A 24375-nucleotide genomic window follows, 5' to 3' on the forward strand; every position below is an offset into this window, starting at 1 on the left:
TTATATTGCATATTTTTAATTATTCAAAAAACATGAAACACTTGATCAAATGTTCTCTCCTTTAAAGTCATTGGTGTAACACATAAAGTACATTGACCATATATTGAGGTATAATTCCCTGTCTGTTATGACTCAATTTTAAAAATGTATATTAAGAAGCAAGGATCTTTGGCAATACATATATCATGGACTGATCAAAATTAACTATGGGTCAGCAGCTGAGAAGAATGCTCTGTATGTGTAAGAGTAATGTATAGCATTGAAGAAGGACCACATCTCGATCCTGGTTGCCTAACTCTCCTTAACTACAGTTTGTCCCTAAATGTTCCTGGCACTGAAAGCCCCTACTACACTTTTTGTCCCAATGGTACCCCACTGTGTTCCCTAATTGTTTTCAGCCTGTGGTCTATTGTAATCTCTAGATCTTTTCTGCTATGCTCATTTCTCCATTTCTCCTTGTCCTTCACTGGAAATTAATCCTCTGTCATTTGTTACTGAATTATCATTATATATATATATATATATATATATATATATATATATACACACACATACATATAGTTTCATATATTGAGAATATTGATATTCCCAACATCAGGATAATTAAAAATCATATTTCCATGACTTGGAATATTCTCAACCTTACATAGTTTCATGTCTTCGGAAATTTGATGAGGTTAGTCTTTGTACTCTCACCCGAGAAATATTTTGAATGAAGTGAGTTCTGAGACCGATCTCGGTAGGTAGGATACATGGATCAGATCTAAAGTTTTAGGAGTTTTTACTGAGAACTCCGATGTTGTAGCCTACATAAATGTCAGAGTGATACAAAATACAAGAAATTTCCCCCAAGTATATTCTCAAACTTTAAAAATATCATTCAACAAAAACAAAAGTGAATTCGAAAACAATGAAGAAGGCTTAGAAGGGAATCTGTGACATTTTCTGAGCACCGGATCTTTCAGTAGCAGCTGGCCCAGCTGTTTAACTGCAAGGCAAGTGTTGTGGTGCAGTGATCTCAAAGAAAGACATTGACTATGCCTCCACTGTGTATCTTCTTCGGCGGGAAATAGTAGGGGAGTGTGTACGTGTGTGTATGTGTGTGTGAATGTGTATGTGTACTGTCTCCAGTGGGGGGAAACACAGAGTTGTTAGACTGTGAGTCCACTGAGTTTGCGCTATGATGCATACCTTTTCCAAACGGGATCTTACACTGTTCATTCTACAGATGACCACTTGATTTGGTGGGTAGCTAGTATGGTATGTTTATTTCACAGTTTCACACATTTATGGCTTTTTAAAAAATATGTAATGCTTGAACGGGTTTCAGAGCAGATATTTCCTTTTAAACCTTTTTTTTTTTAAATCACAAATATAATTGAACCATACAACCACATTCCACCTCTTTTAATTCCCTCATTCCCATTAGAAACATTTTGTTAAAAGCTCAAGGGCTTCTACCCATACACATTGAATTGTGAGAGTTATCAAAAAGAGAAAAAGAATGAGAGCTTATGGTACAGGGGGTTATAGAAAGGAGAAGCCATGGTTTATTTCTGAAAGAAAAGATAAATGCATACATTTATTAGAAAAGGAAGCTAAAGAATTAAAGATGGCAAGATTCTTTTAATGAAGATTGGGGCTGAACTGAAGCCTTTATCATGACACACTGGCAAATCTCCACTTAAAAATGCTGTAGGCTGAGCTTGACCAAGGAGCAAGGATGCACATAATGTGCTTCTTGTGTTAAGGTGAGAATGGCTGGACTTGGAAAAGATAGCTCATCTGCAGCTTGCACGTAGGTTCTGGAAGAAGTTCCGCTGTTACTCAGGAAGTTCAGGACTCAGAGCCAACATTCTCCTACTCATGCAGGATAAGCTACTCCAAGTAATCCAGCTAGAAGGATCGGGGTTCCGAGCAAAGCCAAGCTTACTTGTTCTAAGCCACTTGTTTCTGGGTAATGCAGTTCATGATCTAATAAGCATCAGTCCTGGTCACTAGAGCATAGGAATAAGAGCTCCTCTTGGAAAGATGCAGGAGATCTGCTGCTGGGAAAGTGGTGCTCAGTGTCAGAGAAGCAGATAGAAATGGACTCGGTTCTCCAAGTATTGATGGCAATAGTTCAAAGTAAGACTCCTTAGAATTAGTTTTTTAAAAAATCTTCCATTTCCATCCCTGATGTGGGGAAAGGGCTTTCGCATTGTTGAGGACTGGTGTACGTATAATAGTAAAATGATAAGACATATCAAATGGGGGAATAAAGCCCCAGAGCCCTTTCAGTTTGGATTCAGGGAAATGCATTATAACTTAGAAACAAATTTATGTTTGAGAGTGTTGATCCATTAATGTTTTATTCATTTACATTTGATTTTTCAGTGGTGGAACTTATTGGAATTTGGGGACAATTCTGCTGTGGTATTAAATACTGTATTAAAAACTCATCTTAGTATTGAGTTAGTGCAGTGACTTCCAGTGAATTGACTTGGGCCCACATTTCATTTTAATCAAAAACAAAAACTAGAAAATGTTACTCCTTAAATAGGTAACAATGCATTTTACAAGCACTGTAGAGATTTAGTAAATAGCATGTATGATTAATTTAGAAACAACCACTGACACTTGAGGGTTACTCAATACATATAATAACTTCCTTTTCATTTTTTATATGAGGTAAATGCAGACCAGGGAGCCACTGAGCAAATAGTCAAGTCTGGGTAGGTTTATAATCTTAGGGTCCATGGGGATGTCTTTGGTAAAGATAAAAAGGGAATGAGTTGATGTTTCTATTACAAGACTCTGTAATGCTAGGACTTCTACACAGCTTAAATAATGGTTGGGGGAATATTCTTTGAGGAGAAATGCTCAAATGTTATTTTAGTCACTTGTAGTACTATTGGGTTTGCGCACACAGTTGGCTTAGAATACCATTTACATCATTTCCTTGTTCTGTTGAAGAACCATGCCATGCAAACAATTCAACGTACTCTCAAAAGTACATGTAGTACGCCCAGTAAAATACATTAGCTAGCATAAAAATCAAAGGAAATAGTAATTTGGAATATCGATCAACATTACTAGGGTTTTGAATTGTGAAATAATCAACAATCCTGCCCATCTTATCTCGGAAGACAAACTTGAACTTGTCACTGGTTTTCATTGTCAAGTCGTTATAGTCGACATTATCCCCGGAAATTTCAATGCTGGCAAAGCTGATCTTCCGTTTAAAGCTGGAGATGGAACTGTTGATGATGTTAGTAATATTGACTTCTTCCACTTCCTTTGCCATCCCCTAGATCATAGACAATGCAGTTAGCTTGAAAGACTTGACTTAGCAAAATAAATAGCTAGATATTTAAATACTTAGAAGCCTAAGTATTGAATAATTAGGTTTAATAGAAAGTGGCATTGAATGTCTCAGATATAGGCCAGTGAGCCAGACTTGGCAGTCCTGTTATCCTGCCTATAGGCACCCATCCCTAGGTCATCAGCTTGTATACTGTGAAGAATAACCATTGCCTACTACTGATAGGCAGAGCTATGCTCAGGCTTTGAAGTTAGCTGGTCTGGGTTCGAATTCCATTCTGCCTCTTGCTGTTGTGAAATCTTAGTCACCTTAATTCCTTTAAAACTCGGATATCTTGCCTGCAAATTGGTGATGATATTAATACCTACCTCATGAGAAGGATGGGAAGATTAAACGGTATACATTGTGTAAAGCATTTAGCAGGTGTTTGATGAATTCCATTCTGTCCTAGTGAGGAGGAATTAATTGATTGTGAGAGATCCTAGAAATTGGCAGTGTCTAAAAGTCTCTGCCACACAAACAGAAATAGTGATGCTCCCTACAATTCCGGGGAGCTGTCATTTTCCAACATGCCTGGAATGACATAGCATGTGAGGAGTGTAGTGAAGTTGGAAAGAGCGGAGTTTGGATCCTTGGCCAGGCTACTTACTAGCTGTGAGGTCTTAGATGAACCATCTCACTTCTCTGAGTTTCAGAGTCCTCAGTAGTAAATTTGGAATAACAGCGGTAGCCATCTGATAAGCTGCTGGGTGGGCTAAAGGAGATGTTTAGCACACAGCAAGTACTCTGTAGTGAAGCTATTATTCTACACACAGCAAAAGAAGGGCTTTCTGGTGACTTAGGTGAAGGATTTTAGTAGTTCTCCAATCCCTTTTTGCCAATCTACCAAATCCAGATCTTTCTTTCTTTCTTTCTTTCTTTCTTTCTTTCTTTCTTTCTTTCTTTCTTTCTTTCTTTCTTTCTTTCTTTCTTTCTTTCTTGTAATTAACCATTGTCCCCTTAAGGAAGCCTATAGGGAATAAAATGAAATCCATATTCTTCTTTGGCTAGCACATAGGATCATTTGTCTTTGGCATTGGGTAATATGACTCTATGAAACATTGTTCACACACGGGAACAAGGCCACTGGAGCTATTCTGCTTCTTGCTGTTGTGAAATCTTAGTCACCTTAATTCCTTTAAAACTCGGTTTCCTTGCCTGCAAAATGGTGATGATATTAATACCTACCTCATAAGAAGGTAGGTATTAATGGTATTCCTCACCATTAGACCCTGTGTGGTCCTGGCACTTTGCTAAAGGTGGATATCTCTTCTGTGCTGACCCCTATCACTTTCTTGCTTGTTAACATGAGCTTCAGTATACCAGTGTTTATCAAATTGGGCTTCCAGAGACTCCCAGGGTTCCATGGGCCTGTAGTGAACAATAGTTAAGAGCATGGCTATTGCCCATTGCAAGTGAGAATAACAGATAAGTGTCAGGCTTTGGAGCTAAGCAGATTTAGGTTCAGATCTTAGCTCTACCTCTTTATCTACATCCCATGGGATAAGTCACTTACCCTTCTTGTACCTCAGATTCCACAATTATAAAAATGGGGATAGCCTTACTGCGTTGTTATGAGTATTTTTTTTTAAGATTTTATTTATTTATTTGAGAGCGAGAATGAGAGAGAGAGAGAGAGAGCATGAGAGGGGGAGGGCCAGAGGGAGAAGCAGACTCCCTGCCGAGCAGGGAGCCCGATGCGGGACTCGATCCCGGGACTCCGGGATCATGACCTGAGCCGAAGGCAGTCGCTTAACCAACTGAGCCACCCAGGCGCCCCAATGAGTATTTTAAATGATGTTTGCAAAGGGCTTTGACTAAGTCTGGAGCATGTAAACATTCAATTGATAATAACGGTTGTTATTCTGAGAGCTGGACCCAGTGTTTCGCTGCTAACTCAGATAATGGCAGTCTTTCCCAGTTAGCAGAAAAATACGCTAATTGAGAAATGTGCTGCAATTTAATTTTTCCCACGCATTTTCCAGCAAACGATTACTTGTATAATTTAAGAAAATAAGAACGCAACAAAAGAATTAAATAGTAAATACATATTAATCTGAAACTTGTAAGCAGCTGATCACACTTGGTTTGATATTGGGTTTTTCATGGATGCTTGTTCTTGTGGTTGTGATTTCATGTTGCATACAGGCAACAGTTATTTTCTGCTAGCAGATTAAACATGTTAATATCCCATTGGACTTGACGAAAAGAGCAGTCTTTTTCAAAAGGTGCCATGACTTCCAGATGCCCCCACCTGAACAAGGATGAGAATCGCTGGAGCAAAGTGAATCACTCGGGGACGGGAACCAATCTGGTTCATCTCTACAGATCAGCACATGGCAAGTGATGAATCATATACAGGGCCCTCAAAATTCTTACCCTATCTTTGGCTGCCATCTGCTGTAAGGAGCTGTAGTGGGCAACTGCGTATTCCAACAGGGCCCCAAACACGAAGCTAAAGCAGATCCCCAGGTACACATCGATGGCCTTTATGAAACAGTTGGTATTGGGAAGAGAAGTGCGGGACCCAATCATCAGTGTTGTCATTGACAATACGGTGGTCACTCCTGGGAAAACAGGTAGGCAATGTTCCCACATCAGTGACCAGTGAACTTTTCACCTTTACCTGGCAGACTGTCACCATTCAGGAGTTGGCAAAGGGGGACAGAACTCAGAAATGGAACAGCTCATTTCTGAAAAATCTGTGATCTTCTAGAACAGGATTGATTTGTCCATTTTGAATGGATATGAGTGATACGGTTTTCTAAATGTTTCACCTTCTGTCTTCCCATTGGAGGGGAGTGTTCAGTATGCAAAATAACTGGTAATAGACCATCCAATCATGATTCTCTCTTATCACTGTAAAACATGCTTTAAAAGGCACTGTCTCTCTCTTTCTCTCTGTAAAGGTCTCTCAAGACACCAACTCCTGGAACTGCCCTATGAATATCAGTGAAAAAAAAAAAAAAAACTGATAGAAGGTAAAAAGAAACAAAAAGGGACCTGTAACTCCAGTTCTTAGAAATCTCCTGTTGGAGCTGCTTACCAATGCAGGTTCTTGCAGGAACTGAATCGAGGGAAATCCAAAATGAAACCCAAGATAGCACCACCAGAAAAGTGGAAGGAACATAGGTTTCCAAAATGAAATACAGGACATTCCTCCGAAGCTCAAATTGCAAGACCAGTCGTGTATAATTTCCTGGTAGGGTAAAGAAGAGATAGGAAATCATGTCTCCTCGCACAGCAGAGTGCTTTCCCTATGGGACGTTTAATTAGCTATATTCACATTAAGTTATCTGTTATTCACCAAAACCTAGTTAAGCATGAGCTGTCATTATAGTTGCAATGAGAGAAATTGCTGTTGTATAGAATGAGATGTAGAGGGGTGCACGTACCCCCACCCATGATCCTGAGCATGAAGCGGGTAACAGTGGCAGGCCCAAATCCTCCTGCCCTAGCACATTGTGGCGGGGTTCTTGGGCCCCAAAGAGATAAAGTGGAAAAGAGATGGTATTTCTGACTCAGAATGCAACCCAGTTATTTTGCTTTGTGCAATGCGTCTCACAAGTCACCTGTTTCCTGTTGCGACCTGGTGACTAAGGTGAAATACCGTTGTATGGTGTACTGAGCAAGCCGCAGGTTTTCCAGCCCGCGTACAGAGTCATTCCCTCTCAGCCAGCTGAACTCCACGTCGTTTCCATCATAGCCCCCTGGCAAGGAAAACAGTGCCCTGGTCAGTGCAAGAAGGTAGCAGATTGAACTGGCCTGGAGAATACTACCATGTGGGGGCAGCAGGAGCTCTGTCTTGATGGTGATCCCATGCAAAACTTGGCATATTTCTCACGTGCAATTGCAGTGTCTCCTCGGAACAGGACGACCTGCTAGGGCTGTTTGCTATCAATCGAAAACTGGTTCTGTGCTAAGTATCACATAGACTTGGTAGGTGATAGGCCTCCAGAAGTAGCTGCCTTCATTATTTAAATGATATTTATTGAACTCATATCTGTGAACACACACAGCCCTACACTCCATAGTGCCTTTCAGGGCAGTCCAGCATCTCTGGCAGTGTTCTTAGCGACTTTACAGTTGGTCTGTTCATATTTCCATGATGCAAACACAATGGCGGAAAACAAGAAACCTGCAGCCAGCCCCTATATTGATGTCTGTTAACTTAGGCATTTGATAAATCTCAAAGCAGTTTTACCACTATAGTTCATAATAGTAATAATAGCTACCTGTTATGAAACATTTATGGTAGGCCTTTTATACATTACATCTCTAATGTTCTCACAAACGTGCAAGGTAGACATTTCTATATTTCTTCACTAAAAAAATTTTTCTTTACAGTTTTTGAAATTGGGATGGATCTTAGAGTTGATACACACATACATACATATATACATATATATGAAGTAGAGCTTACATTTTTTCCTAAAATGTTACTCGATAAATGCTGTGCCTTAGAATCGAGGAACTATAATACTTGCCCATTTTATACAGGAAAATTCTCAGCTTCAGAGAGATTGCATAACTTTCTCAGGATAGCAAGGTAAGTTAAAAACAAAGCCAGGATTGTACCTTCAGAAAGTCTAAACCCAAAACCCGTGGGTGATGATGGTGATGATAATATAGCTATCATTCAGTGAGCAATTACATTTCTAAGTGCTTTATAACATTATCATCTCATTTAATCCTCAGAATATCTCTTTGAGAAGATAGATGAGTGATCAATAAGCACATGAAAAGATGCCTGACCACTAACCATTAGGGATAAGCAAATCAAAATCACAGTAAGATACTACTTCACACCCGTAAGAATGGCTGTCATGAAAAGACAGACAATAACCAATGATGAGAATGTGGAGAAGCTGGAACATTGCCAGGGGGGATGTAAAATTGTACAACTACTTTGGAAAACAGGTTGGCAGTTTCTTGAAAACTTGAATACAAATTTACCATTTGATCCACCATTCCACTCCCAGGTATCTGCCTAAGAGAAATCAAATCACGTTTACAAAAAACTTGTACACAAATGTTCACAGTGGCATTATTCTTAATGACTACAGGGTGGAAACAAGCCAAAGGGATGTGTATTCTTTCATATGGAATAATGAGGAATAAGGCAATAAAAAGAAACAAAGCATTGATACAGGCTCCAACGTGTAGGAGCCTCAAAAACATGCTAAGTGAAGGGAGCCAGATGCAAAAGACCACATGTTGTATTGATTCCTTTTATATGAAATATCCAGAAAAAGCAAATGCATAGAGACAGAAAGTAGATTAATGGTTGCCTGGGGGCTGGTGGTGGCAACAGGAGGCACTGTAAATGGGCACAAGGGATCTTTTTGATTGATGGAAAAGTTCTAACCATGAAATGTGGCTATGGTTGCACTACTTGGCAAATTTACTAAAAATATTTGAATCGTACACTTGAAAGGGCTGAATTTTATGGCACATACATTTTACCTCAATAAAGCTGTTAAAAAAATAACTCTTTGAGTCAGATACTATTATTTTTCCTTCTTGACTGATGAGGAAAGTGGGGTCTGGAGAGGTTAGTTCTAGTCTCCCAAAGCCACCAAAGCTAGTGACAGGGAAACCCACTGATCCCTGAACCTGTGATCTTAAACATGGAACTGTATTGCCTTCATTCTCCCAGGCTACTGGGAGATGGGACCCAGTGTCAAGTCTTAGCTTATGGTACACACTGTTTCGCAGAGGTTATTTTCCCTCCACTGGGCAGAGAAGTAGTCATGAGCTCTTAGAGGCTTTCCAGGTAAAAATTGCCTATGGGCTTTCTCTCAGAAGTACCCCAAAATATACTGTCCAAGTTAGCTGTCCAAATAGGCCTAGGATCCCCAAGAAATAAAAAAAGAATATCTAAATAAGTGAGTTGTACAAGCTTCTACTTGGACACTTTACTTTTAGAACTGTTAAATGCTCGCAATCATTACATTATCATGGCTCTTGTGGGATGCTAGGAAATCTTTCCTAGGGATGGTGTTCAGGAAAAAAAAAAAAACCCTTGGTGAAGTTTCTGTACCCAAATAACTGCTAATAAACACTCAGTGAAAACTTCCTCTGCTCACTGGGGATGGTATTCGTGCAAGCCGAGTGCTGAAGTTTCCAGGAGAATCTCACTCCCGGGATTTGAGATGAGCAGAGCCACACGTGGAGGGCTATTACTTTTTCCATGTGGGGCTGAAAATGAGTTCTCTTTTTGATAACCTCAAGTTTTATTCTGCCCCCAAATAGCTGTATTGCTTTAATGAGGTTTTGCATGCATTTAATCAATAGAGTAATTAATCTGCCTGTCTGAGTCTTTAATTAAATGTCTACCTCTGAAAAATGACTGCCGCCTCATAATGGTTGTGCTTCTTGGACATTGACCACTCGTGTCCTCATGTCAGTAGTTGATCTCTAGGGCTTGACTGTGGTTTTTCCTCCTCGTACAAACCATCCCTTGATGCCTTAGTGACTCCTATCTGAGGCATCGTTTCCCCAGGACACCTGTCACAGGTAGCACTTTCCCAAGTTTGGTGGGCATTTCAGAACAATGGAGATTACTCAACAATGCCATTTGACACACACCAACTTAGAATAAAATGCTCATTCCTCATCATAAATCCTCAGACTGCAGTTTAGATGCCCACTCCTGGCATCATTGTGTTAAGCTATATATATACACCAAACAACTTCTTTTCAAAGTTGGAAGCAGTTGTGCAATAAATGTCAATGATTGCTTTGAATATTTACCATTTTTGACCTCTGCTGTGTTCCTTCTGGCTTCCATGCCTTCTCAGACTCTGAGTCCCACTCCTTGTCCTATAGACCCCCATTTCCTTGGCTGTCCTGTCTACTCTTAGGTAGAATATTTAGTGCCGATGCACAGTGGTCCTCTCCCAAAAGATGTAATGTTGGAAGGGTTGTCTTTAAGAGGTCTCCAAATCTCTCTGGATAAACACTCAGAAGGGCTGAATCAATTGGAATCAACACCAAGAAAAGAAAGGCTGCTATGTCTTTCTTCATGAATACAGCGATCTAAGCCAAGTCACCCAGGAAAATCATCTCAGGGGCCTGCAGAATATATACTCACAGCTTTCCAGTTGCAACTTGCATGTCTGTGTATCCATGGGGTATTTCGACAGGTCCATGTTACATGCAACAGTCGTTGTGATTCTAAGAAAGGAAAAATGGGTTCAAAAGGAGTGATATGGGGGAAAGGATACATTCCCTTTTAAGGGCCACTCCAACAGGACTTTCACCTTGACTCTTACAGTGAATGTGTGACTTGGAGCCTACACTCAAAACATTCCTGAGGTTTTCTGTGCTAAGAAACACCTTTGAGATGTGGTCAAAGCTGGGGTCCAGAATGGAGGAAGCTGGAATGTGGGCAATGAAGAGGCAAACTTGCAACAACATTGCAGAAGAAAATCACTCATTGGCTTGAGATGCTCTTGCATCAGTTTTAAAATTTAATTTCCATGACAAACCCACAAGGAGCTAGAACAGAGAGCACTGTCACTTCTGTCTTCATTTGACAACAGACTCAGGTGTTTGCCTCAGCTCACACAGCTCTTAGTGGCAGAGCTGGGGCTGGAGCCCACGTCTCCTGGCTGGGCAGTTCTCATGGACCCTGTCTCCTGGAGGGGATCAGCATTCTCGGAGGAAGTAGAGGATGTTGGGGGGCACTGTGGCTTTTGGGGACCAACACCCAGAGACATTCACTTAAACATCAGTAAAGCCCTCACTGTGGAGATTTTAATTGGCCGAACTTTATCTTCCTTTTTTTTCAGTGTCACATATTTTTATTAAGCACCCTTATTTATTAAGCACTGTGCTGGGTTCTTGGGGAAAGTGAAATGATGCATGCATGGTGCCCACCTTGAGGAAGCTCACATTTGTTTCAGGAAGACAGAGAATGACAACAGCTACTATTTACTGAGTGCTTACCCCAAGCCAGTCCCAGGCCGAAGTGCATCTCATGCATCATCCCTTTGAATTTTTACAACAACTTTATGAGGTAGGAAATATTATTCTCCTTTTGCTGCTGAGGAAACTGAGGCTCAGAGAGTCCAGCAACTTCCATAAGGTCACAGAACAGGGACTTGCCCCTAAATGTGTCTGATTCTAGAGCCAGGCTGTTAACAGTCATCATCCATAATCCTTGCACAGGACAGATTGTATTATGTGCATAATACAGACAGAAGACAGACATATACATGCACAGGAAGGGGGACATTAATGTTGATTGGAGTTGGGGGTCAAGGGAGAGGTCTAGTTCGGCTTCTTGAAGGAAGGGTTGGGGCTTTGGCTGGTTTTTGCAAAATTCAGTGTAGCTGAGGAATGCCAGATGAACAATTCAAAAATTCAGTTTATTGGATAGCTCAGTCTTTGTTGCATAATGTCAGCCTCCTACTTGGGATCTAAGATAAGTCCCATGAGTATTTGGTTCCTGGCTTTCTCCCCAAGGACTGTGGGAGCATAAGGTTTGCTTGGTCCTTGCACATCCCTTGTACAGGCAGCGATGAGCCTTTGCCTGTGGGCTGCTTCCTACAGCATCTAGGGAGCACCTTGCCTATTCTAGGCAACCAGCCCTTTGATGCACAACTGGGTGGAAGGAATTTTTGGCCTCAGGGATTTGGGAAAGGGACAAAGGGGAGCCCATGGCTCCAGATGGCAGAGGCCTTGGGGGGCACTGCACTTGGCTTCTCTGTAGAAAAATGCCTTAGACAAATAGAGATGCATTCTGGGACAACCCTACCTCCACTGAGCCCCATGAAAAGAAAATTCCTGACGTGGACCTACCTCTCTGTCACTCTTGCTATTCCCCTTATTCCCTTGCTAGCTTTTTTTTTTTTTTTTCTTTTTTAACTCTTTAAGACTCAGCTCAGAGTTCTATGAAAGCTTCCTCTAGCATCACCACAAACCGCTAACTTACTCCCCACCTCAGAGGCCCCCGGGATTCTGGACTTTCTTTGCTTACCCATCTGCATCAGGACAATGTCTCATTCGGCTCTGTATTCTAAGTGTCCATTGTGGGGCCTGGCACAGAGCAGACATTCAGTAGCTGCTTGTTGAGCCAAACTGAACCGAAGGAGGGCCCTTCTACTACCGGGACAAGAATCTAGGAAGGCAGGAGCATGAGAAGGGCGGGACCTCAGGGCGCTTATTTGAGTGCTGGTCAGAACTGCCCAGGATGTATTTTATGCCTTTCCTTCCAGCCATTTCCCCATTCAGCCCTGAGGTGGTAGGGACCCAATCACCTGAGAGCATACAGGACTGTGCCATTGGAGAAGAGGCGGATGAGCCTGTTTCCCACAGTGACTTCGTGGAGGAAGGACTTCTTGGACTCCACAATGTAAGTGTCTGGCACCCAGAGGAACTCCACGAGGCGCGCATCCAGAGTGAAGCTCTTGTTGCCTTCAAAAACCAGCCGCTGGTCCGTCCAGCGCTGTCTGAGGTATATGGTGGCTGTGTAGTCCTGAGGGGGAAGCCAGGTATGGAAATGGATGGAAGGGGGAGCGGGGGGCGGGGGAGAAAGAGTTTGAAAATGGAAGGAAAGGGGTGAAGTCTTATTCCCCTTCCCACCTCTACTTAGGTCAAGAGTACAAACTATAATAGACATTGGTGAACAAAGTCTTATTCTTGGGTGAGGGGCCTGTAGCAATAAGAGCACACAGCACCTTATTTATTCTAGACAATAACTCTCACTGCCAAAAGGGAGCCCCACAGGAGCATGTTCAGGGCCTTAACTTGCTTGTCCTCTGTCCCAAAGGCCCCACCGAGTTGTCGAAGGTTTTGGTGAGAGCCGAGTGCTTAGGTTGTCCAGCATTTACCCGGAATGCACAGCCGGCCCTCTTGGCAACCTGCCTTTAATGTCACTTCATCTTTAATGAGTTCTCTTAAGTGAGAGGATGGTGGAAAGCAGCTATGTGATTGTCAGTTTTCATCAGCTTAGCTTCTCTTCTGCTCTGGGAGGATCCACGTGATGTTCAGGCTTCCCCACTGCACTTTCTTTCTCCCCCAGGTTTTTATCCCCACCAAATGCACCCGCTCCACTCCCTCATCTTTTCCCTCCTGGCCCTTGAATCCACTTTCCTTCTGATACTCAGAAGATCTGTTTTACAAGAATCTTCCACTGCCTTGAGTTTTGGGATAGGTCTCCAGCTTTTGCCATTCCAAGTGCATGGGGGCTGTGGGTCTCTGTTCTGTTTTTGAGTAGCTAGAAAGGGCATCCCCATAAAACACAAGAAGGACACCTCAGGTGGAAGATGAAGGGGCCACACTTACCATGTTACTCTCTGAAATACTAGAAATACTTGCAATGTCCAGAGTCAGTGCTATCAGAACTGGTTCTCCTAAGAATGAAGAAAACACCAGAAGGACTTATATAGAAACACAACCACACTACATTAGCACAATGTTTTAAAAATTAGAAAACACAAAAGTAACACTGGCCTATTGGAAAATTTTAGCCACTCTAGAAGTACATAAAGTGAAAGGTAAATTTCTATCCTCCCCTTGTCAGGAGGAACCACTGTGTAGAATGAAAAAAAAGTATGAAAAATTTTTGTATAAAAAATGCACAAATATATAAATAGCTTAATATGTAAGAGAGACCACGCTGTGTTCACGAGTGCATATTTTAAAGGATATAGTGGTATTTGGTTACTTCTTACTTGGAGGATTTTTCCATTGGTACTTGCAAGAGACAAATTATTTAGAGATGTAGTATGAGATTTGGAAATTTGTGCACAGAGATCTTTTTTTCCTCCCCTCAACTAAGTAAATTTACCACAAGATGGCATTCAAGAGTGCTCATGGTTGAGCTCTTGTTCACCTCCGGACACTTTCCTCCTCTTCCTTTACTCTCCAGAAAGCCTAAACTATTTAGAATTCCAGAACCTTCCCCCGTGATCTGGTATGCAGATATTGGGCCTCAGGCCAAACTCCTGAGAGTGCCGGTCTTAGCTCTTGAGACAGAGGTCTTGGAGCCCATTCTCAGAAGCCAGGCCAAGGCAGTCTGCTTCTCCTCGGACTGGAGATGTGAAAGAAAAGCCCAGGGGTGAGAAACATGTGAGTTCACAGCTGGGAAAAGTTACTGAATCTTTCAGAACTACCTTTTTTCTCACCTGTGAGTAGAGATAATACTAACAACATCATAGTGTCATGGAGAGGGTAAATGAGATTAGCAAGTGGCAGCTTCTTTGCAGGGTGGTGGCAGGAGGAAATACATGTCAAGAAGGTGCTCAAAAATAATTATATGTACCAAGTCCCAGGACTGTGTCTGTCACGTAATAATAGAGATTCAGTAAATGGCATTTGCCTTCCCTTCCCCATCACCTCCGTAATCCTAGCTAAATCTGGAAAAGGAACAAATTTACTCACCAGGTTAATAGCTGCAATAGCTTTCACTTGCAATAAATAAGTAGGGGTGCCTCAGGGGACTGTGACAATGCATTAACCAGGAAGAGGAGAGGTGGAATTCAAAGGAAGCTTAAAACCATCTACTTGGTAGGAATCGGACAAAGCAACCTAATTATTAACTGAAGGAAACCAAGCCATAGAATATAGGTGGGAATTTGGAAATGGAGCTTTAGAACCAATGCAATTAAAAATAGTTCAGCTAATACTTGGTGTTAATATCTGATGGAAGAATGGGAGATCTTTGAGGACGGACCCTGGAAGGTGCTGAAGGAGCATGGTGGTAAGTGGCTTTCTGCCTCTCAAGGCAGAAATTAAGAAAAGGAGCTTGGAGTCAGAGTGTTTGAATCCCATGTCCACCACTTCGTAGCTGTGTGACCTTAAGCAAATTGCTAAAGTTTTCTGTGCTACAGTTTCTCACCTGCAAAAGAGAGCTACTCATGCCTACTCTTGAGGATTGGGTTGGGAAGGTTACAGGATCTCTTTTTAAATGTCTGGAGCACGGTGGGCAGTGGCTCAGTGTTATTTGCTCCCTGAGGAACATGGAGAACAGAACACGCACAAAAGTTCCACTCCACTGTGCTTTCTGTTTCCTTTGTTTCCAGCTAGTCCAGTCCTGGCCTTGCTTCAGTTGGCTTCTTTATGGACCAGAACTTGCTTTCTTCCCCTTGAGTTAGAAGAGTGAGCTGTGCCACCAGAGGGCAGCTTCCTCCTGGGAAAGAGGTCAACACTAGTTCCTGGACAGTGTTCCTAGAGCCTGCTTACAAACCTGTGCTCTGGCTACCTCATTCCCTGAAAAACCTTATGGAGGTCTTGTCTCTTAAGAACTTCAGGGACCTAGAACCCAGGTGGACAGACATTACAGAGAACATGGCCCCTCCACGGAACTCCAGGCTGCCACATACATGTAGCTTCCTTTAGGAGACAGATTGCCAAGGTATTGGGGCCCGTGCCTTCCCCTCTTTTTGACAAAGCACCCCTTGCCCCCTTTTCAGCCCAGGTGGATCTGGGCCTCACACTCCTTGGGTCCACCCCAGGTTCGGAATGGGCACTTTGCCCAAGAACCTTGCCTCTTGTCGACCCGTGAGCAGGCAACAAGAAGGACAGTATCCTGGCCTAATTGTTTGGGGTTTGGGAGGCAGAGAAATTAGACCTAACCAGGGTGTACAGACTCATATGCTTGTCATTAGTGTTCAGCTGGGCCTGGGAAGACCAGGGGAGCTTGAAGCCTTCCTAGGTTTGTTAACTTAAGGACCTCAAATCTTTATTGTGTGGCCATGAAAATGGTCTTGCTGATCTCCAACTGAAGTGGGTGTAATTGGCCCAGCTGCTGTGCTCTGAAATCCTTTACCACACTTGCTCTGAGGCCATGCTTCCCACAGGCTGCACCCCACCAGTGACTGAGTGTGGTGGGGATACTTAGGCACACTGTGCCTGGAAGGCACGGAGATAGGAGACTCCTCTGATGGGAACTTGGGCTCAAGGTCTCCCTGAGGGCCTTTCCAAACACACATAGAACTGCACCATAGTCGAAGACACCTGTGCCCAACCTTCCTGTCCTCCCTCTCTCCTTCCCCCATGGTCAGCTTTCCTATCTTCCCACCCCACGTTCTGTCATAGATATTGCCCCAATAAATATCTTGCATGGATAATCACCTTCTGGTGTCTGCTCCTCAGAGGACCTGGACTAACCCACTAATACTAGATTTGACCAGAGAATTTTATCATGTGAGGGGAGGAGCAGGAAGGAAGGAAAGGGGATTAAAATAGACCCATGCACCCTGATGATGTGGCAGGTGCCATGCTTCATGTTCACACAGTTCATCTCAATCAGTCCCCTCTATAAGGTGGAAGATATATCTCCATTTCACAGAAACGGGGCTTAGAAAGCTAAGGTGCTTGGCAAGAAGTAGAGATACCACTTTCTGCTCTAGGTAAGGAAACGCTAGAATCCACTTCGGTCAATCTTACATTTGAGACTGAGACCCTATGAGGAGGTATGGGATTGGTCTCAATCCCTCCCTCCTTGCCTCATTCTGTCACCGAATACCAACTGACAGCTTGTTGTATGCCAAGTGCTGAGCTGCTGCTGGGGTTAGTGAGGTAAATAAAGCAAGACTCCCTCACGGGGCTACAGGCTAAAGCCGAGACGGCAATGATGGTATTGCCTTGTAATGGCTATGATTTGGAAGTGTAAGTATGAAGAATGGGGACGGGGCCTACAACGAATCAGGGCTGACTTCTCAGAGGAGGAAGCCTTTGATTTCAGACTTGAAAAATTGGCATTTTGCCAGGGAGTCAAGTTGAAGGAAGCCATTCTCAGCAGATAAACGGTCTCAGCAAAGGCATGGAGGCCAGGGAAGCCAAGGGGGTCAGGGAGTGTTTGGGGCACACTCCTGGCAGGGCAGAGTGGGAGGAGCTGGGGCTGGCAAGACTGGCAGACAGACAGAGGCTGGGCTGGGAAGGCCTGGTGTGCCAAGGGGCTCTGGACTCTATGCTGAGGATGCTGGGACATAGGCAGGTATTCTGAGCAGGCAAAGGGCCCAGGCAGGTCATCCAGGTGGCACAATTGGGGGTTAGCCTTGAGTGACCAGGCTGAAAGCTGGAAGGCTAGATGGTGTGGTCCTGGTGAGTTCCTTAAATAATGACACTGGAAGTGGGGGCAGAAGGAAGGCAGTGTGTGAGAGGTTGTTAGAGGCTCTGGTCACCTCCTCAGAGGGGAAGAGGATTTCTTTATCTTGCAGGTTGAGAGGCAAAGCACGTTCTTCAAAGCAGTGTGAAAACCACTGGCTGTCCTCATCCATCATTGCTCATCCTTAACTGGTTGCAGACCAGAAAATGAAATCAACTAAAATCTCCTGAAACTCTCCTCTGCATATTGCCTCTGTTCTTGTCCTTTTGAATTGATGTCCTGGACAAAAAGGATGACCTACCGCCAAAATTGGGCCTGAGAAATTTGTTATATCCTGCTGTGAGATTCTCAAAGCCAGGCAGGGAGAGCTTGTCACTTCTGCTGACCTCGATGTTGAACTGATTCCCCTGGATACATATCCTGGAAAAGAAAATGGGTATTGGTGCATGTGCTTATTTAGGTGTCAATAAGCATGTATACACATAAACTTTGCACGTATGTGTGTGTGTTGTGCCCATGTACCAGCAGTGACTTTTCTAGAGGGAAATCTCTAATTTTCAGCTGCTGAGTTAATATGTCCCTATCCCACTCCATTTTGTTACCCATTTGCCATACATCAGAATGTTGAGGTAATTTGGGAAACCCTTCAAGTGTCTTTAGAAAAAACATAGGGGGCTCATCCATCTATGACCATTTTGGAAGCTTGAGTTCTCCGGATAGAATATATGGCAGGAAGGGCGCCTGGGTGGCTCAGTTGGTTAAAGCGACTGCCTTCGGCTCAGGTCATGATCCTGGAGTCCCTGGATCGAGTCCCACATCGGGCTCCCTGCTCGGCGGGGAGTCTGCTTCTCCCTCGGACCCTCCCCCCTCTCATGTGCTCTCTCTCATTCTCTCTCTCTCAAATAAATAAATAAAAAACCTTAAAAAAAAAAAAAGAATATATGGCAGGAAGTTGTGTTGTCAGGGTGTATGAGGGAGGTGGATGGATAGGCTTTATCTTGCCATTGGCAAGTAGGAGGACCTGCCCCTCTTCCTCCTTCATGCATATATGCAAAGCAATTCGGACCAAGGTCATTGTGAGGCAGCAAACTCACCTTGGAGTGAAGAGACTCAGACACATGAAGGTCAAGTGGAGACTGTATTTCATGTTGATGAGGTGCTCACGCAGAGAGGGACCAAAGTAGAAATCGCCTGGGGAAACAAGGTGGGAGAGGTGACCCAAAGGGCTCACCTCCTCCAAGCCCATCTCCATCCTGTGGGTCATCAGCCGCAGTACTTTCTCAGAATGTGTGGGGAGCAGTGTCTTTCCACACCATTTGGTTATAGCTCCTATTGCCTGCATGACTTCGTTTTGGAGGATCACATTTTAAATCCAACCCAAATAAAGGCTGACACCTTGTTTAGAGAGTGGCTCACCAGCACCAGAAGTGCAGCCCGTTCATGCTGGGCTGTGCATTTGGAAAGCCCCAAGACTGTCCTTTCCCTGTCCTTATCCTGACTTTGCCAGATAGGACACCCCTAACTATGCACTCACCCCGATAATGCCACTTATCCAAGGGTCTAGGCCTGTCATGACCTAAGTAGGTCATTGTAGACAGGAAATGAAAACTTCCCAGTAATAAACAAACAAACTTCCTAAGAACCTTCCATGTGCCAAAGAATACATTAGATACTTTCTCACAGACCTCCTCACTCCATTGTCACCGTGCCTTTGTGACGTGGGTGGGTTAATCCCGTATTGCGACGAGGAAACAGAGGCTCACAGAAAGGTCACTGTGCTAGTGAATATCAGAGGAGACTTTGAGCCCAGGGCTGGCAGCCTTGCACCCGTGATATTGGCTGTTCTCCCAGCCTCCCAGACCTGCTCCCTGGGTGCTCTGAAGCCGTTCAGCCGGTTGGGTGAGTGAGCGACGCGTATGCGTGAGGATGGTCAGGGAGACATGGCCCAGGGGCCTGGTCTCCTCGGGCTCGGGAGCTCCTGTCAGATGGTCCTCCTGAGAGAGTAGCCGGCAGCCAGGCAGGTGAGCCTGTGACCTATCATGCTGGTGACAGCAGAGTGGGGGTTCTCGGGCGTGGCTCAGGCCCTGTGCCGAGGCAGGCAGTCTCAGGGTGGGTCAACCCTCCTCTGTGGCAACCTCTGTGAACCAGGCCACTTTCTTCTTTTTTTTTTTTTTTAAAGATTTTATTTATTTGACAGAGAGAGACACAGCGAGAGAGGAAACACAAGCAGGGGGAGTGGGAGAGGGAGAAGCAGGCTTCCCGCTGAGCAGGGAGCCTGATGCGGGACTCGATCCCAGGACCCTGGGATCACGACCTGAGCCGAAGGCAGACGCTTAACGACTGAGCCACCCAGGCGCCCCAAACCAGGCCACTTTCAAGAGTCTAGCTATTCTGGGGCTTAAGGTGCCATTTAGCCATTAATCAACTAATATTAATTTTACTTAGAAAACAAATACATGCTCATTGTAGAAACGAAAGCAAGATAGAAATGTATAATTAAAAGTGTAAGTCCCAATGATGTGTCAATGTAGGTTCATCAATTTAACAAATTTACCACTCTGTGGGGGATGTGATAGTGGGGAAGGCTGTGCATGGGGTGGGGTGGGGAGGCTCAATTTTGCTGTGAGCCCCATATATCCCTAAAAATATAAAGTGTAAAAAGAGCGCCTCTCCCTCACTTTTCTCTAGTCTGATGCCTCAATCAGTTGTCTCTTAACAGTTGGGTCTTCTATGCATATATTATTGTATATTTATATGCATGTATATCTGCATGAAGAAAAAAATTAAAAAGTGAAGTTGGGGTGATAGTAATGCATTTTTTTATATTTACTTTTTTGCTTAATAATGATAGCCAACATTTCTTAAATACTTAATGCATGCTTGCACTCTGCTGAGAACCTCAGAAACCCTTACAACAACTCATTGAGGTAATTACTACCGTTCTCCTCAACTTACAAATGGAAAAACTGAGGCTTCGAGAGGATAAGAAACAGTCCCAAGGTTGTAGAGCAGGTGAATCCAGGCAAGTTCACCCCATCACTTCTAACCCCTGCCCCATGACACACGCTCTTCTTCAATGCCAGGTTTTTAGTTCCTACGGATCTGCCTCATTCTTTCTAATGGCTCAAGGTATTTCATCAGATCAATATATACAACACACGTCCTGCGTATGGTACTAAGTTATTTCTACATTTTTTACTGTTATAAAATCAGTAATGACCATCTTTGCACATATGTAAGCTCCTGGAACTCTGCGCTCTGTCCTATTTCTCTTCCTTAGCCCTGTCCTTCTCATCTTTTGATAAGTCAACATTGTCAATCCGCCAGTGATCATATTCCAACCTTCTTCCCAGTTCATCTTCCCAGTCTCTGTCCATTCCCCTGTCCCCGGCATCAAGTTTAACAGGGTCCAGGGAGCGGCTCCCATGCCCTCCCATCCCTTCATTCAATTTTCCAAAGGCTTCACAAGCTCCTTCTGGGAATCAGACATGTATGAGGCAACACCAGAGCTCCCGTCTAGGGAGGGAGAGGAGTGTAAGCAGTGAAGTGACAGCATTCCCTGTGACTGTCCTATGACAGGGGCTGAGGCAAAGGGATACATGGTGGGCAAAGGAAGCAAGTGGTCAACTCCATGGGGGAAGGGTGGGACAGTGCCAGGATGGAAGTCATAGAGAAGTTCATTAGATTCTTGAAGACAGTGTTTGCATTTGCCAGGTGAACAAAGGAAGGTTGGGCCCTCAGGATGCTGGGCAAAGACAGGGAGACTTGCCCACCAACACTCTCCTACCCACTTATTCTCTGTCTCTCCCCTCTAGCCCATGGCCATCTGTGACTTCTTCCTAGTCTGTTCTGAATTAGCTTCATTCTCATTTTGGGATATTTCTAAATTCTTCCTCCTCCTATAGGAAATTGAATTTTATCAGGCAAGTTGGAGAACAATCTAGCTTCAGCTCCAAGACTCCTATCAAATCACATTTCCCTGTGTTAGGGCCCTATTGAATCATGTTTCCCTGTGTTAGGGGCCTGGGCTTCTGAATCTGCTCCAAGGAATCTCGTGTCTGAAAAGCTTTGCCCACACCAGACCTGGAAAAATGACCGCACGTGGCCCTGCTCTCTCTGGTCAGGTTGTTGAGCATGTCTCATTTTAATAAGGAAGAAAAGAGAAGAAGAGGGAGCCCCCTGGGTGCCCCCTTGGTGCTGTGCTTTGTGCTTAATCACATTTAATTCTCATGACCATTGGGCTCAGTAGGTGTGAATTGCCACATAGCAATTAAGTGCCATGATTTGAATCCAGGTCTTCCAGGTCCCTGTTCTTTGCATTGCATCTAGGAAGAGGGCCCCAGCTCCCAAAGTGAATGGGATTCCACTTGACTCTGGTCCCTCTTACACCAAACCCACCTCTGGGATAGAGTGCTGCATCCACACTATGTCCCAAGTGGCAACTGCACTGAGGTCTTCACCCCGCACGGCAGAGAAACCAACCATCAAGTGATGACTTGTATTATCTGCCTGCCTGAATGAAGGCTCCGGCCACCAATGCTGATACAGACACTGGGAATGGCATTTGGCAGAGACATGCACTGAGCCACCAGAGGGGAGTGCCCTAAGGGTTGCCCCACAGCTCTAGGGGACCTGGAGATTCCAGCTGCACCCAGCCCTTCCCACCTGCAGGAAACACGGCACTCAGAAGGTCTCGAGAGGCTCCGGAGTTGGGGCAGCCTAGGAACTCTTACCCTACTCTGAGGGGTTCTCTGTCAAGATCCCGCCTCTACCAGTAGAAAAGCATGAGGTTTGGGTTGACACATCTGAGTCAGGTAACCTTTCGGGTCTGGGCTTTCCTATCTGGAAATGGGAACAGAAAGCACTCAATAAATATTAATTTTCATTCTCCTCTCCCTTTGACGTCTTCTATGGGAACTTCAGTGATCCCACTCTGACCATGAGAGCCCAAAGCTCAAGCTCTTCCTAAACCCCTACACGGCCATCCAGGGTAGGAACTGACTATATGTCCTTTTGAGGGAACTCATTTTGGCATCACCTCAGGAAGGACAGGGTCAAGGCACAGGACTTCAGGGTCACCCAGGTGGCAGATGGCAGCCTTTTCTGGATTGGCTCTGAGAAGCAGAGGGAATTCCAATATGCGCACATTTCCATTCCCATTCCCAGAATCTCCTCACATAGACAGTGAACCCCAAGCATGTCATGCTCTAGCCTCCTTCCCACTCAGGCAGAGTTCCCCAGGCTTCTGTCACTTCCACATAGACAGAATCATTTGTTGGGAAGCAGGAGTGGAGCCCAAGTTAGGTCGAGGTGAGGAAAAGCATTATTGCCATGGGAACCTCCTTACGAAAATCACAGCAGGTGAAGTTGTGGGGTGTGGGGGCCCTGGTGGGCAGTGCAGAGAGGAAGGAGCACCTGCGGCTCTAGGTTAGACAGGAGGAGCTCTAATCTCGACTCTGCCTCTGATTCTGAAATAACGTTATTTCTCCCTGAGCTTTAGTTTCCTCCACTATAAAACGGATGGTAATCAATAGTTCTTCAGACCGTGGTGAGACCTGGTACAAGGTAGGTGCTCAGCAAATTCTAGCCCCAGCCACCTCCCCTCACTCCCAGCAGGGTTTGTATCTGCATTTCCTTCCCTTTCTTCCCTCCAAGTACTGGAGGGGCCGGCAGTTTTCTTACCAGGATGCTGCCGACGCTCTGTTACGGCATGTCCTTCAGGCCTTCAGGCTGGGCATTTGGGCAGAACATGGTCTTCTGGGTCCCTGAGCATCTCCTCATCCTCAGTCCTGCCCCCCTGGATACAGACACATGGCCACTCTCTGATGGAGTGGCTCTCCTCATGGGGAAGACAGAGCTGCAAAACCGGCTAGGCAGACGAGTAGGTAGAACCTCCCACAGCTCCTCCCTCGGGTGGAGCTCTGACCTGGTCCTGGGTGTCTGTGGGAATCGCCCAGCTCCTGCTATGACTACTGGTTGCCAGGGCTTTGATTCTGAGTTGGTGTCTCACTGAACTCCTGGACCACAGCCAGAGAAGAATCTTGAGGTCAAAGACCCATGAAAGTCAAATACAGTGGGTGACTCCCCCGCCCCCTCCCACACCATGCCTGGAAGATGAGTCCAGGGCTCTGAATTTTGAGGACACCTCTATCCTGGTGTCATGGAACAGGACTTAGCAGCATGTAAGACCTTGGGCAAAGCCACTTTACCTCTCTAGTCTTCAGCTTCCCATCCTGAAGCTAGAACTTGACCATTTCTAAAATTCTGATTCCTTGGGCATTTTAAGAGCACCTTTGGAATCAACAGAAAGCCTAGTCAATGTAAAAGGAGACTTGTAGATCTGAGGCCATCATGCTTTCCAGACTGGGAAGTTTTCAAAAGAGATACAGGGGCCAAGGGAGTGGAGGCTGGAGGCTGAGGAGGCCAGCCCAGAAAGAAGTGGGAGGGACTTGGGGAAAAGTCTGGCTCGATTTCTCGATCTCTTCTCCTTCACCATCCCTGTCCCTCACACAGAGGGTGCTTTAACTCCCTGTGAAGTCCCTTTAGGGGCATCCGTCCTCCATAGCCCGTCGAAATTCCTAACAGAAGGGCTTCAACTGTGTGTGCAGACCCCTAAGTTCTCCCTGTCACCGTGGCCAGTGGCCCCGAAACTCACTCCTGGCTCCGGCCCCACAGGAAGGCACAAGGAATTTCCTGGAGACTTGGCTGTGCACCCTGAGAGAGCCAGGAGCAGGGAGTCCGATGGAGGGGCCCAGGAGAGAGCGGAGGGTGTGGCAAGAAGCCCTTCGGAAACTCTGACCCTCCTGACATCATGGCCAAGCCCCTGCCCAGACCCCCGCCAGTCTTGGAGGGGAGAAGGTGGTGAGACAGGGGAGAGGTAGGACAGAGAGCGAGTGAAGCTGCAAGGAACAAAAGGAGGTGGGATGGGGCGGGTGGGCGTCGGCGTGTGGTGTCCCACAGAAGCCTCAGGCTC

General features: G+C 44.8%; 1 protein-coding gene across 1 annotated transcript; it reads right to left on the minus strand.

Annotated features, from left to right (window-relative positions):
• Nucleotides 1-1407: 1407 nt before the first annotated feature.
• GABRP (gamma-aminobutyric acid type A receptor subunit pi) lies at nucleotides 1408-18589 on the minus strand. Its single transcript, XM_045887414.3, has 9 exons — nucleotides 18497-18589; nucleotides 17704-17822; nucleotides 13637-13704; nucleotides 12610-12827; nucleotides 10440-10522; nucleotides 6916-7053; nucleotides 6390-6542; nucleotides 5723-5910; nucleotides 1408-3289 (listed from the first exon to the last, which is right to left on the minus strand). The coding sequence occupies exons 1-9, from the start codon at nucleotides 18547-18549 to the stop codon at nucleotides 2987-2989; spliced, it is 1323 nt and encodes a 440-aa protein (XP_045743370.1). The 5' UTR covers nucleotides 18550-18589; the 3' UTR covers nucleotides 1408-2986.
• Between the last annotated feature and the right edge of the window lie 5786 nt (nucleotides 18590-24375).

Source organism: Mirounga angustirostris, unplaced genomic scaffold, assembly GCF_029215605.1.
Source record: "Mirounga angustirostris isolate CCGP_5_RB_7025 unplaced genomic scaffold, mMirAng1.0.hap1 SCAF_7, whole genome shotgun sequence".
Lineage (NCBI taxonomy): Eukaryota > Metazoa > Chordata > Mammalia > Carnivora > Phocidae > Mirounga > Mirounga angustirostris.

Bases quoted from the DNA above. Each gene is read 5' to 3' on its own strand.
- GABRP (XM_045887414.3), bottom strand. From the start codon at position 18,549: ATGAAATACAGTCTCCACTTGACCTTCATGTGTCTGAGTCTCTTCACT. The intron at 6,543-6,915 runs GTGACTTGTGAG...TTACCCTACCAG, and splicing joins CAGGTCGCAACAGGAAACAG to GAAATTATACACGACTGGTC. The intron at 3,290-5,722 runs GTAAGAATTTTG...TCTATGATCTAG, and splicing joins AGATGGCAGCCAAAGATAGG to GGGATGGCAAAGGAAGTGGA.